The 14,716-nt window shown below is 35.6% G+C and overlaps 1 protein-coding gene across 2 annotated transcripts in view; it reads left to right on the plus strand.

Annotated features, from left to right (window-relative positions):
• The window catches only part of LOC131074004 (suppressor of mec-8 and unc-52 protein homolog 1), a 77,342-nt gene extending 63,309 nt beyond the window's left edge, over positions 1 to 14,033 (plus strand). Inside the window, exon 16 of one of the 2 annotated variants that reach the window (XM_058010562.2) lies at positions 13,917 to 14,033. In XM_058010562.2, coding sequence (XP_057866545.2) covers positions 13,917 to 13,979 — 63 coding nt within the window. In that variant the 3' untranslated portion in view covers positions 13,980 to 14,033. Of the gene's footprint in view, positions 1 to 7,061; positions 7,307 to 13,916 lie in introns of those variants that run through there. The other variant, XM_058010561.2, reaches the window with a different exon arrangement.
• Positions 14,034 to 14,716: the final 683 nt, after the last annotated feature.

The following is a 14,716-nucleotide window of genomic DNA, read 5'->3' on the forward strand; positions in this document are numbered from 1 at the left end:
AAAGGAAAGTAATCAAAGCATACAGTGACATCACCATCGATTAGATCAGATCAGAACTGTTATTAAGTCACAGTAACATCTTTGTTCTTGGTGGTATGCATGGGAATGTGCTGAATATATAAAGCCTGATAGTATTCTTATGCAGAATTTAGTAGTAATATTAATATAGACTACAATGTGTATGACAGTCATACTTAATTTCAGAAAGATTCATAGTACATGAAAGAGTCAAGACTATTATATATATAGCCCAGTCCTTAGACTTCTGCTAATACCTATGGAGGATGGGAATGATTTGTGCAAAGGGAAAGGTGGTCTAATTCCAAACAATTAGGAAGTCCTGAGATGGGGTAAGGGTTTGCATCCGTAAACCTTGAGGGAGCCTGTTGTAGTTTGGTTTCTCAGCGCCCTGGCAACATAATCACCCCTTCCTCCCTTAGGGTTTGGTAGTACCAATGTTAGATCATAATATAGAAGGATATGAATTATGAAATCTAGAATTAATTGTAAAAAGACATAATAACTTGGTAATGCGTTCAGTAATGTATAATAATTGTTCGAATTATGGTAGCCTCCTAGGAGGGACATTACATTCTTCTACACATGGCACTCTACATTAGAGGGGTTAGTAGATTTGTGCCTATTCCACCATTTACCTATTTTGGATGGTTTTTTCTTGTCCAAAGGTGTTTTGTTTGGTGTGGGTAATTTGTTTCTTTTGCCCCTCAGTCTTGACTTTCATAGTGATGGTTGCGTGGTGATAGGCTTCTCCCATCATTTTTACCTTGGCTAGCTTCGATTTCGACTAAATGAATGTGTGTAGGTTGCTACAATACTTGAGGACTCTATGTTGCTTTGATAGTTTGACTCAAAATACCCAACTTTGCATAGATCATGGAAGACATTAGTGTAGGAATGAATTGATTGGTCATGTCCTTTTCATAGTCATTGCCGCTAAATATAGCAGTCATTATAGACATCTTCACAATAATATTCATCCTTGAAGACTTCTAGGAAATTTTCCTAGGTTAGCTTAATACTTCCTTTTATCTATTCCTCCCATAGAGCATAGTCTTGCCACTAGTTCCTGACAAGTGAAGAGACTTTGAGAAATGTGATCTTGATGGAATATGACTCTAGCTGATCTAACTAGTTATCTACTACATATGTTTTATTGTCAAGCACAAAAGTGTCTAATTCACGTGGAACCTATGGGGGACTCTACCATTGAAAAATTGACAATTGAGGCGATGGAACCACCTATTAGAGGACTTCAGGGAACTGGTTGAAAAAAATATCCTTGAAGAGTCTTTGCAATTTCACCTTCGATCATTGCATCGATTGCATCTTGTTCTTTCACCGTTTGAACTTGTGTGAGGTGACAAGGTAATCTGATGGGTACCGTGGTTTGATGTAGAGGCTTAGATACTTCAACCTCGTTTAGTGGGACATGCAAGCTGAACCATTTGATACCAATGATATGAATCTGAGGTGGTTTGGGTAAAAATTCACTAGATGTGTTGTGTGCATGCAAAATTAATATGGAGACGAAGGTTTATATAGAGAAGAATGTTAGGGCTGGAACATATTGTTTTATTAATTTGCATGTTTTGGACATGGCATACTTCTCCACGAGGTGTATGTCAATATTTTTTTTATATATCCTATCTGTTTGTCTGCCTCTTTGTTTATCTTATAGATGTACTCTGAAGATTACATGATCATGTAGGCAAATGCTGTTATGGGAGTTGAATTGATTGAGCTTTCATACATGACACTTCATTTCCTGATGGTTAGAATTCTAGTTGCGTGATTTGTTGATAGGTGGGGTGTGTAATGAAATGGTTCCAGAAAATGCATTGGATTGTTGTGCAGTGTTTTGAGATGCTTCTCAATATTTTACGTTGAGTTTTGGACTGTATGCCCTGTGTTCACTAATCCATGTAGATGTGGCGCAAAACCCAAGCAGAGTTGTTAGTGAAACTGTGGCATGATCCTTTGCACTGTGCAACTGGTGCATGAGAGTAGTGTATTACCTAGTCTATTCATGATTTTTCCATGAATCCATTCAATAGACTGTACAAAATCAGTTTTTACATCACAAAGCTGACATTTTAAAGTATGATAAAGTAGACTAAGTTTTACAAGATAATGGACTCGTGAATAGACTAGGTAATACACTTTTAGCTAACAATTTGTAGCATAAGAGTATGTATAAAAAGTAGAAACATATGTCTATTAAAAACAATGCAACAGACACAGATGCATGTGTGCATAGTTTGAGGACTCAGACTTGGCGTGGACTCCACAGCCCAAAATAGGAGTCGGACAACTCGACAAAAAACTTGGCTAGGAGTTAGCAATGAAGAAAACTGTAGCTTTACAAAAAGTAGAAAGAAATTAAATGATTTAGAGAATATAGGAGCCTAATTTGATTATCAATTTCTCATAATTCAAACATTACGCATGTTATATGGCCTTCAAATACTCAATATTTGAAAGTTCATCATTCAAATTTCATAATTTCATACACAGTTTCAAATTCAAATGTATATCATCTTGAGTTTATAAATGTTTACATATACTGATATGTCAAAAGGAGAAAAACAACCAAATACAATCTACATATTTCTCTTTCCTCACTTAATGTAACTCAATTTTTCTGACCTCAAACTAGAAGGTGCTATTGCTACGGTATCTAAATGATGATGAATTGTTTTTTGATTTTCAAAATATTCTTTGCCCTCCTCGATTGCATTGAATTCTGTTGGGGGTTTGGGAGTGGAGATCCTAATGGGTTTGAGGGACAGCAATGATAAGCTGCACAAAGTATTAGATATGAGAAAATGCCAACGATAGAAGGGGTGCGGGGAAATGCACTTGTGTCTCCCCGTGGGTCGGAAGTGGGGGTTTGGGGGCTATGCCTTGGATTTTTTTTTTTGGATGAATAAAAATGGGCGAGTTTGAGCCAAAATATACAGAAATGGATGAGTTTGAGCCAAAATATGAAGAAATGGGCGAGTTTGAGCCAAAATATAAAGAAATGGACAAGAAAGTGCAAAAAGAAGTGAATTTTTTTTTACACAGTTAAAAAAAAACCAAATTTTATGTTTTCTCGGCGTGTATATTGATGGGTGAGAGTCTTGAGTCGGGACTTGTGAATCTGACTCCAAGACTCACGCGAATCCCTTCCCCTGGACTTGGTGAGTCCGTGCTTGGACTCGCTAGGACACGGCTCTCAAGTCCATGGCCATGGGACTCAGCGAGCTTTGGGACTTCCAAGCTCCCGAGTTTTGGCAAGTTTTGGAAGAGTCTGCAATCTGTGTGTGTGTGTGTATGCGTGTATGTATGTATGTGTGTGTGTATGTATGTATGCATGCATGCATGCGTTTATGCATGCATTGTCATGTCCTTGCTATGATATCAAACCCAACACCCAATAAATCTAAACCCTAGGCATTCAAAGAAAAAGGCCAAAAATAATATTAATATTTTCCTAACAATGGCTGACCCAAGTTAAGGGTCGATTTTGATTTATTTGCATTTAATATTTGTGATAGGATGAGGAAGGGTGACTAGGGCAAAGGGAAGTTAGTGCCAACCTAGGGAATATTACAAAGCAGCGCACCCTCTGAGATGGGATCAAAAAACAATCAAATAATTATTATTAACTTAATGCTGGCCGCCCTGTAATCAAAGAGAGGTGATCGATGGATGAAGAGACCTATTGGAGGCGTATAAGTAGAAGATTAATGAGGATCATTTCATCATCAATTCATGGAATATCATTCTAATTTTAAAGGCAGATTAGAGCAGAGATTAAGAGCAGATTTAAGGAGGATATGTGAAGATTTTATGAGCAGATATCAGACACATATTTTGAGCAGTCCTAAGGTAGAATTTTGTGAAGATATCTTTCAGATTTGAGAACAATCAATTGTAAAGTCTGATCTGATAAAAGGAGCAGAATAGACTGAGTTTGTCACACAGTAAGATACAGCAGTCCATCCCAAAAACAGAAGCATCAAATTAGAGCAGATCAGATACAAGGGCAAAAACTAGGGCATTTACAAAAATTGGGACATAACATGCATGTATCTGTGTATGTATGTATGAATGCATGCATGCATGTACGTATGCACATTTGCATGTATATATGATTGCATGGATGCATGCATGTGTGCGTGTATGCATGCATGCATGTATCTATCTATGCATATGTGTATGCATGTATGTATGCATGCATGGATGCATGTATGTATATATGCAAGCATGCATGAATGTATCTATGCATGTATGAATCAATGTATGTTTAAATGTATGCATGTATGCATGTATGCATGAATGTAGTATGTATGAATGTATGCATGGATGTATGTGTGGATGTATGTATGCATGAATGCATGTTTGGATGTATGTGTGTATGCATGCATGAATATATATATATATATATATAGATATGTATATATTTAAAATTCTATTTTACTAATCATCTGACAGTTATTGTTTCATTTTTCATTAAAAAAACATCGACACAGTAAAACTGAAGCTTTATGTAGAAATTATTTTTCTCTGAACTGGATAAACACAATGATCTCATCTCGATTCATGCATTTGCATATGTTTCTCCATTCATTTCCACTCCCATATATTTGACTTTAATTTAGGATCTCTCTCAAAATTGGGCTGTTGGCAGCTACTGTAGGCCATATTGAATGCAAAGCAGAAACATCAAATTTGAAAGACAATACAGTGTATAACATTATTTCTAAATTTTTACAGTTGCAGTTTCTTTCCAAGCATTAACTCTTATAAACATATTATGCTCAATAGCAAATAGAATAGTAGCCAAACAGGGATCCTTCTTGTTTTCTTGATTGATGGGGCCTGTTTTCAACATCATTATTCACCTTGCACTCATGAATGAGTGACATTAGATCACGCCAAAGCTATTTCTTGAATGCCATAGAGCTAATTTTTTCCTCCTTTATTTTATATTTTCTCTTTATTTCCCGTCTAGAATTTTAGTGACATTAAAATTCCTCAACAATGGAAGCCAATTGTCAATAAGGGTGTTATGCTATTTAATGAACTTGGCTTTTTCAATTGTAAAATAGCTCTAACCCTTTTAAGCCAAATTCAAGAGTGGATAATAAGATCAAATATCTTTTCCTTATGTTGTATCCAGTACAGAATTGGCCCAAATGCTCCATAAGTTGTATACCAATTCATGTTGCAACCACTAAATTCAAGTATTTTTAATCCTTTTTGAAGTCTCGCAACAACTGCTACGTGATGCATTATAAATTTGATAATAATTGGATCCTGCCTGCGTAGTGATCAGTTATCAGAGTCTCTCTACTTTATTTGTTATATTGGAACTTAAAAAACATTATGTTAATAACTTAATAATATAATATCTATGCTCTCCCCTAAGTTTCCGGGATGGAGATGGCAAGGGACAGGGGGATGCGTTTTGGGGATGGGTTTTCCTAAGGTCATTTTTTAGGGGACAACATGGGAGAACTATTAAAAATAGGATTTTTTTTTTAAATAAAAAGAAATCACATATATTTAAATGATTAACATTGATTAGGCATTCATGATTAGACATTATGGAACCTGTGAGCAGGGGTAATGAATAAGAATTGTGATATATATATATATATATATGAGCATGAGTTAATAAAGACATGCTTGACTGGTGCGTATATTCAGTTGAGGGATTTATTATTGAAGTTTTCCTGAAGTTTTCATGACTACATGTTATGTTGCCAAACTTATTAACAAAGAGGAACGGTTAAGTAAAAAGATATCTGGTTATGTTCCAGCTTGACCTTAATCTGGGATACTACTAGATGGGATTGTTTGGCGAGTTGTCTGTGTAGGGCATGATTGATACATATTTGCATTATGGAAGTAGCATTTCGTGCTGACTATGACTTGACTCATATTTAACAGCATAACGATTGTAGCATGCCCACTTTATATGTGGTGTTCCTTGTATACTGAAAAGGTTGTCCAATTTATGAAACAAGATAATCATTAATTGTGACTTCAATTGTGAAGGTGGAGATCTGCAAAAGGGGATATGTATTTTGTAGATTTTGTGATCCTGATTCATCATTGGTCTATTACTTGGTAAAACTTGTAGTTTTTCCTTAGCAGGGTTAAGGGGTGGAATCCCCACAACCAAGCCCAAATGAAGAGCTTCAAAATCACACAAACCTTCATTGGTGCACTTTATTTTCATATTTTCTTGTAAATCTTAGATGGGCATGTCATAAAACAAAACCAAATGTGCTTTGAAAGGTCATTAGTTTTTATTTTGTAAACAGTAACTAAAATGTGCTTGGGTATGTTAGAGGGGCAGGTAGTCATCCTTGAGACAGATTGGGGATGTGCCAGCCCCTATCGTACGTCAGTGTACCTTGTGTATTTTTTGATGTTGTGGGTATATTTCAAAAATCTTGAAAAAAATCGGATGTGACGGAGATGTTTCCTACCCATTCCTGTCTCCGAAATGACCCTTATTGAGGATGGGGTCATTTTGGGCAGGGCATGTGTACACGGACTGCGTAGGTTAATATCCATAAATTAGCCAGGTATGCCAATGGGTCCAAGCCAATGTAAAGAATAATAATTTGCTTATTCTTCTGTATTAAAAGTTATTTTATATGAATATCAACATCAATGATTCTTAGTACCTACTTACCAGCATGCAAGTTGCAACCACATCATGCTAATTGTTTATTACTGAATTTCATGTCCCACTGCAAATTGTTTTGTACTATTTTCATGCCCTAAAGAAAAACACTAAATGATACATTATAAATTCGATAATGATTGGATCCTTCCATACCTAATTATTACAGATCTGTCTATCTTCTAGCTGAATTATTAAAGCTCTATGTTATCGTTCATAAATAGTAATTACCAAAGTTAAAAATTATGTTTGCGTTGAGAATCTTAAAATAATATTGCTGATTAATATACACATTTTGCATAATATCGTTTTTTATTTTAAATTGATTTTTATTCATAATTTTTTTTTCCTTCAGGCTCACGAGAAGGACATAATTGGTGTAACACATCACCCTCATAGGAATTTGTTGGTAACATATGGTGAAGATAGCACTATGAAGATCTGGAAACCCTAATTTGGGTCGAGTTAGTTACATTTCTGTTTTTATGGAAATTTATTAATTTTTGACAACATGCTGTAGAATCAGCGGGAGCTCTTTTTACTCTAAAAACTGGAAGTGTATATTTAATTTATAATTAATCAATCTTTTTTTTAACCTTCCTTGCACCCTCCCTTTCCTCTCTACGTTATAGCCCAAACCATTTTTTAATTACATAGGAGATATTATAGTCACAGTCTCCCTTTAATGCTATTGTTCATTGGTGTTTTTGAATTTAACTGTGCAATTTTTCAGCATTAACGTTTAGATCACATTCTTGATCCAAGATCAGAGAATAGAAAGAAAGAGGAAAAATGTTATTCGAAGGTTCTCTCCTACCCACGAACCTATTTTGTAGAAAGTATTGTAGACATGTATAAAGAAATTTATGCCTCCATTCCATTTATTGAATGTTTGATACTTCACTTATTTATTAGTTTGTAAGTATATTATGAAGTTCTTGATAGTGTTTTTGAATTAAATTTTGTTATTTTTAATTTTTTTCACATGGAGTGGAAAATTTATATCTATTAATATATTATGATGTTATTTTTTACATAAAAAATCACATCAAAAGGTGTTCTACAGTGGTATCAAGTAGTCTCATGTTGTGATTGTGTAAATGTAAATAAAAACCCCTTAACTTAAATTTGATAACCATTTATTGTTAAATAATTAATATATAAAAATAAATATAATATTAATATTTAAGGAAACATTATAATGCTCAAATGGGTTTTATAATAGCATTGAGGAGTTACATTTTGTGACCATACAAATGTAAATAAAAACATTTGAACTTAAATTTGATAGCTATTGGGACGAATCCCATTTCGGCTATTACATCTTCACTCTCTCTCTCTCTCTCACACACACACACGCACACACACACACACACACACACACACGTTTGTGTATAGACATGTGTTTGTGTGTGCATTCGAATGCTCTATTTGTTGTCATCGAGTCTCTCCAACAACTTTCTTTGGTTGGGCATTTGGGTTGCTGTCTGCTAGCTACCCTAAGAAGGGGTCCTTGGAGTCAATTTTTGAGGCTGATTTACCAGGTGGATATTCTTGCACTTTCTTCGATTGGAGTTGTTCCAGGTCATTCTTCTAAGGTTGTAGGATTTGTTGCTGACCCTTGTGGAGCCTTTGTTGTTGGCCTCAGATCTTGTGTAGACGTTGCTGCTCCTATTGGTCGCTCTTTTGTTAGCTCAAAAAGTTTCGCCCAAGTTACTAGGTGTGGTCCTGTTAACTCCCTAGTGCATCACTTGACCTCTTTCCTATGCTAAGCCTTCCCTTGTGGTTGTTTGTGGTTGTTTGTGGTACATAGGTTGTCGAAAATGAGGATTTGTACTAGTGCTTAAGTCTAGTATGTAGGTTTTCCAACTTTTGGCTACTTGGAAGCCAATTGTGGCTGGAATGATAGAGTTCTAGCCCTATACTAAAGGCTTCTTCATTGCCTCCTTTTCCTCTTTCAAGGATAAAAATTTGGTGCTTAGTCAACATTGGGGTTGGGGAGAACATTTCTCTTTGTCAAGCCTTGGTGTCATTCCTTTAACCCTGTCTTAGAACCACTATATGTGCAACTGGTTTCAATTATATAGTTGAATCTTCCTCTTTAGTTTTGGGAGGATACTCGTTTTGAGGCTATAGACAACTTAGTTGGTCGCTTCCTAAAGTTTGACAACTTTACTTTGCATATAGGGCATGCCACTTTTGCTTGCATCTTAATGGATATTGACATCTCCTAACCCCTTCATGGTGAAGTGATTATGATAGTTGGGGATCAACATTGGTCGCAACCGTTGGATTATGAGGGCCTACCCTACAAATGCCATTGTTGATTCGCTAATGGTCACTTAGCTTTGGATATATATATATATATATATATAAAATTGAGGTTAGACGATTAAAATAAATGTAACCATCTATGAATTTCCATGTAGCTAGGAAAGTGTTCAAAAAGGACAAAGGGGGTTAAAGTTATTTAATATTTATAGCCTATGTGTTAAGGTGATTGTAATTTTTTAAGAAAGGATACATTTTCCTATCTTTTATAATGCTAAAATTATAAAAATCTCCATCTTGACGTGGAAATGGGGAAGGGATAGTCATGCGCTAATATGTATTGAATGGTTACATAAAAATTGTGACAATACACCTCTTTAGGTGCCCACTTTGAATAATTAAAGAGACCTTTTCAGGAGCCCTCTTAGGAAAGTTGAAAGGTCATATATTGGCTATGTATTGCATTTCATGGTACCCATGTGTTATTCATCAAGAGGGGGCGTGAGAAATTGCAAGAGGAATATAAACATTATAAATAGGGCCATGAGATAGAGGTTTATGCATTCCGAGTTGAGTCCTTCAAAGTAGAGTGTAAGTAGCAAGACTTCGAGTTGTATATTTGTAAAGCCAATTTGGCTTATATTTGGTCGAGTTTGGAATATTGTATTTCTTTATTCCATTGGAGTAATAAAAATCAAATAGATTTTCTTGCATTTCTTGTGTTGTTGATTTTCTTGCATTTCATCAAGTGGTATCAAAGCGGGTGTTCTTGAGCGTGCAGACAAAACGTGAGGCAGTTTGCACCAAGACTTGTTGTTGTGAGCTCATGATCAAGATGTTTGCAAGAGTGATGTGTGGTGGATGAAATGTTGTTTCATATGACGATTTTAGAGTCCTCTAGAGACAAGTGCAAGCAATGCAAGTGGAGTTAAGCAGAGGAGTGGAGTGAAGAAGACAAGATGAAAGTGAGGATAAATTTGAAAAGGACAAATTGAGAAGGAAGAAAAGACTATGAGAGATCTTGGAGAGGATAGATTTTTTAGTGCCATCTCCAATATTGGGAAGAGGCCAAAGTTTGGAAGTTTCTACATTTTTTGGAAGACTTAATCCAAAAGAATTTGATCGATTGGAACAATGATGTGAAATACTTTGAACGTGAAGAGACAAAGGGTCATATTTGCAAACACCAAATTGAAGGGACATGCTAATATCCGGTGAAGAGAAGTCTAGTTGGACTGAAATAGAAGAGGAATATATAAGATAATGAGATAGGATTAGATGGTGGAGAAGTTGAAGTGACAATTTATTCCCATGGATTATGAGCTTGAGTTCTTAAAAAAATGCAAAGTTTAAAGCAAGCAGGTAGATTTGTCAAGAAGTACATGGAATAGTTTTATCAGATCTTGATCCTTTCAAAAGCCAAAAAGGAGAAGGTAGCCCTTTACCTTAATGGGTTGAAGCTGAGTATACAAGAGGAGCAAAGTCTAGTCAGAATGAATGCAATTGAGGATGCTTATCAATTTTCTTTAAAGGTGGATGAGAAGTTGAATATAAGATTTGAAAGCAAGCAAAGCAGAAGAGTTCGATCATATGGAGATTAGAAGAAGATTGAATAAGCAAGTGAAAGTTAAGGCTAAAAGGGAGAGAATGTCTACTATCCTCGAGACCAATATAACATAGATTTGGAAGATATCTTGGAAGAGGAGAATCTCGTGGAACAAGTTTTGAGTGTGGAGAAGGACATAGATCATATTATTGTCCTCAACATCAAGAGAGGACAAACATAAGACCTGAGAGCAATGGCAAAGTTGCGCATGCAAATGAAGATGCTAAGTCTTCACATTCTAAAGATGCAGAGGGAGAGGGTCTTGTCACAAGAAGAGTCTTAGTGAATAAAGAGGTGGATCCAATTCAAAAGAAGAGCTTGTTTCACACTAGATGCGAATGTGAAGGAAAAGTATGTAATGTGATCATTGATGGTGATAGCATCGCCAATCTTGTGCTAGAAGAAATCATTAGTAAATTGAAGTTGGAGAAAAAGAGATCCACATCCATACCAAATTGTATGGTTGCAAGATGACCATAGAGAGTCAGTCAATGAGAAGTGTTTGGTAAAATTCAAGATTGGGAACTACCATGATTAGGTATTATGTGATATTATGCCTATGCATGTTTGTCATGTGTTATTGGGGAGGCCGTGACATTTCTATTCAAAGTGTGGTACATGATGGATATGCAAATACCTATTCATTGATGAACGATGGAGTTCACAACAAGTTGAAGCCCCTGAAGGAGGAAGAAGGAAAGGTATACACTAATACATGAATTTGTTTGGTTAATGGAATGATACAACTAGTGAAAGAGGACAAGGATGTAAACGATGATCTACTAATGGAAGTTGCATTAGTATGACTTGCATTGAAAACAAGAAGAGGAAAGTTCCCAGCAAAATAGGATGAGGATAAGGTGGGGATAGAGAAAGATATTACGACACCATTTCCTTTACAAGACGAGTGCAAATGTAAGTGGGGAGGAAGATGAATGAAAGAAAGTTGAGTTCCTTGATGATTCCCTATTTGATAAAGAAATTGGTGAAGACAAAGATCTCTAATTGGGAGAGGAGGTAAGAAAGAATGACAGTTTGATGCAAATTGAAAAGATGAATCCCACGATTTTTATGCTAATAGTATTCTGAATGTAGAGAAGAGTAAGTTTTTAGTTGAAACATGTCTTTTGAAGGCATGAAGAGGATGAAACACTATGTTGTAGTTGAGAGTGATGATGGATAAGATGTTGTATTAGTAACAAAGGTTCTACATGACATTCATATAGAAGAAGAGAAAGTGGATAACTATGACTTTCCAAAGGTCAACAATGCATCTTGGTTAGAGCTAGATTATGTTCAAAGGGGAGGAAAGAGAGGAAGAATGAAAGATTGAAGAGACATAAAGGTGCAGACTAAGGAAAAGAAGAATGTTCAAGCAAACAAGAAAGAATGGTGGATTCCACATCAACATATTGTTTTCAAATGTTCATGAGCTTCCCTCATGGAACATTTCTTCTTACCCAAGGTGTTTGATGCAGGAGCATCCATGGACGTAGAGAGATCCCACATCACCCAAATATATATGCACACACACATACATATATACATACATGTGTATGTGTGTACACACACACATGTATGCATACATAGACACATGTATATGTATGTATAAATATACATATACATATACATATACATATACACATCTGTATATATATGTAAGCATATATATGTATATAGTATTTTTAGTTGAGGTTGGATGATTAAAAATAAATGTAAGCATCTATAGGTCTCTATGTACTAAGGAAAGTGACCAAAATGACATAGGAGGTTAAAATTATTTAATATTTTTAACCTATGTGTAAAGGCAATTGTAGTTTTCAAGATAGGACACATTTTTCTATCATTAATGATGCTAAATTCATAAAAATCCCCACTTTTAAGTGGAAATGGGGAAGAGGAAGAGTCATGCGTTCCATTGCATTGAATTTTTACATAGAAAATGGGAAAATATGCCTCTTTAGGTGCCCACTTTGGAGAATTGAAGAGACACCTGTGTAGGAGCCCTCCTAGGGAAGTTGAAAGGTTATCTATTAGCTATGTGTTACATTTGTTGATGGCCATGTGGTGTTCATCAAGGGGGCATGATAATTGTAAGAGGCATAAGAGCACTATAAATAGGGGCTTGCGATAGAGGGTTAAGCATTTAGAGTTGAGTCCTTAAATGAAGAGCATAAGTAGCAAGTGTTTCGAATATGAGTCCGTGTTGTCATTGATGTCAAACTTGTCATGGGAGATTGTTTGTAGTTTGCACGATACTGCCATTAATGTCACATTTGTAAAGGCGAAGAAGAAGTTGTAGTTGTTTAGTTGTGTTTCAGAAATGAGTGTTTAGATGTTGTTATGATGTCTAGTGGTGATATTGAGTATGTGTTGTTTTTGGAAGTGACAGTAGTGGACGCTGAAATATGCAGGAAAGAGTATTTAAAGTTGTTAAGGGAGAATGCTCTGCATTCCTTCACTTTTGTAGTTGGTGGCTTGTGGTTTTGGATTTAATGTCTATGTTTTGTGTATGTTGCAGTATTATATTTTTAGGTTCTTAGTTGCTTGAGTGTTGAAGTTGGTTGTTGCAGTTTGCTGATAGGGAGGTTGTTTATTAGTATTGGTTTGAAGAATGCTCTCTAGTGTTAGTTTAAGTGTTGCGGCTTGGAGGAAATGTTCATATTGTTTGTGTTGTGTTCCAATTCAGAATTCAAGTGTTGGTTTGCTTTGCAAGAGAAGTTATATTCTGTTGTTCGATGTTATCTATTGTGTTTGTCTCAAGCCGATTCAGTTGATTTATCTTATTTGGATCATATTCATTTTTTTCGGATATGCATTGTAGGTTGAGTTAAACTGTTGCTATGGGTCTTATTGTGGCGTGTGAAGATCTGCATTAAGTTTTTTTCATTAGATAATGTTTTTGGGCCGACTGGTTAACGTGCTTTATTGTTTATCTACACATTATGTTTGATGTCGACTTTGGAGGATGTGTTGGTGTGTGCGGTTTGTTAGAATCAACTTAGAAAGACATGTGATGTATTTGGGTCCCTTTTATCTCCTGGAGTGGACCACATTTAACGCAATTGCTCATGGTGGTTGACTTTGTGTAATTTATATTTACTCTATTTGTAGTACCCCTGCCCTAATCAATCTCTAATCTTGGTTTAATCTTGGTTAGTGTATCTTAATATAATGTTAAAGTCAGATGTTTGATTTAACGCATAGCTATTGATGTGGTTTTCACACTAGTCGTATGCAAGTTGCTTAGTGTACCTATTTCGTGGTATTAATATCAGGCTAACGCTTTCATTAAATTTTATTTATGTATGCATGTATGACTCTTGGTTGCAGGAGATTTCAGGTACAACACCGCATGAGTGCGAGGTTCGTCTTCACCTGGATGTGCAGGTTTGAGTGTACCTCTTTTATCCTTAGAGTTGGATTAGGTGGTCGTAAGACCCTAGTTGACCTTCGTCGTGCTTAGGTGAGCATCGCCAGTTGTCGTTGGTATCCCTTTTTGTTTGGGTTTGCGAGTCGTCTGTTTGGTTGACCTTCTCGGTTTGCGTGCTTGGTGTGCATGGTTAAATTGATTAATTAGTCCGTAGTAATTATTTTGATTAAATATGTAAGTGCGCATTAGAGATTAATGGACTTGATTAATCGGGATTTCGTTATGCGATTTTCGTTGATATTGGATTGCTCGTTTTAAATTAGGAGTAAGTTCGATTAAATGACTGATTTGGAATATTAAATGCATTTTGAATATGCTGTTGAAAAAGAAAGTTTTGTATTTTATCGCAATAGATTGATTGTATTCTGTTGGCTTTTGAAATTAGAAAGATTAAATTTCAGTTGAATGAGAAATCGATTTTGGATTTGAAAAGCAAGTTAATTTGTTGTGATAGTTAGAAAAGGATTAAATGTTGAGAATTATTTGTAAATAAGAATTTTAATTCCAAAAATGGAATTTTGGGTCAACTCTTTCATATAACCCAAAATTTGGGGAAATTTTGAAAAAAATGGACGTTTTTGGAGAATTTCTGGTTGGAAAAGATTTTGGAGATAAAATTGGAGGTTTTTGGATGGAGAAGGAAGGATTTGGGAGTTGGAGATTTGGACTCTTCGGCAGATCTTGCCAGGAATGCGAGATC

Source organism: Cryptomeria japonica, chromosome 9, assembly GCF_030272615.1.
Source record: "Cryptomeria japonica chromosome 9, Sugi_1.0, whole genome shotgun sequence".
NCBI lineage: Eukaryota > Viridiplantae > Streptophyta > Pinopsida > Cupressales > Cupressaceae > Cryptomeria > Cryptomeria japonica.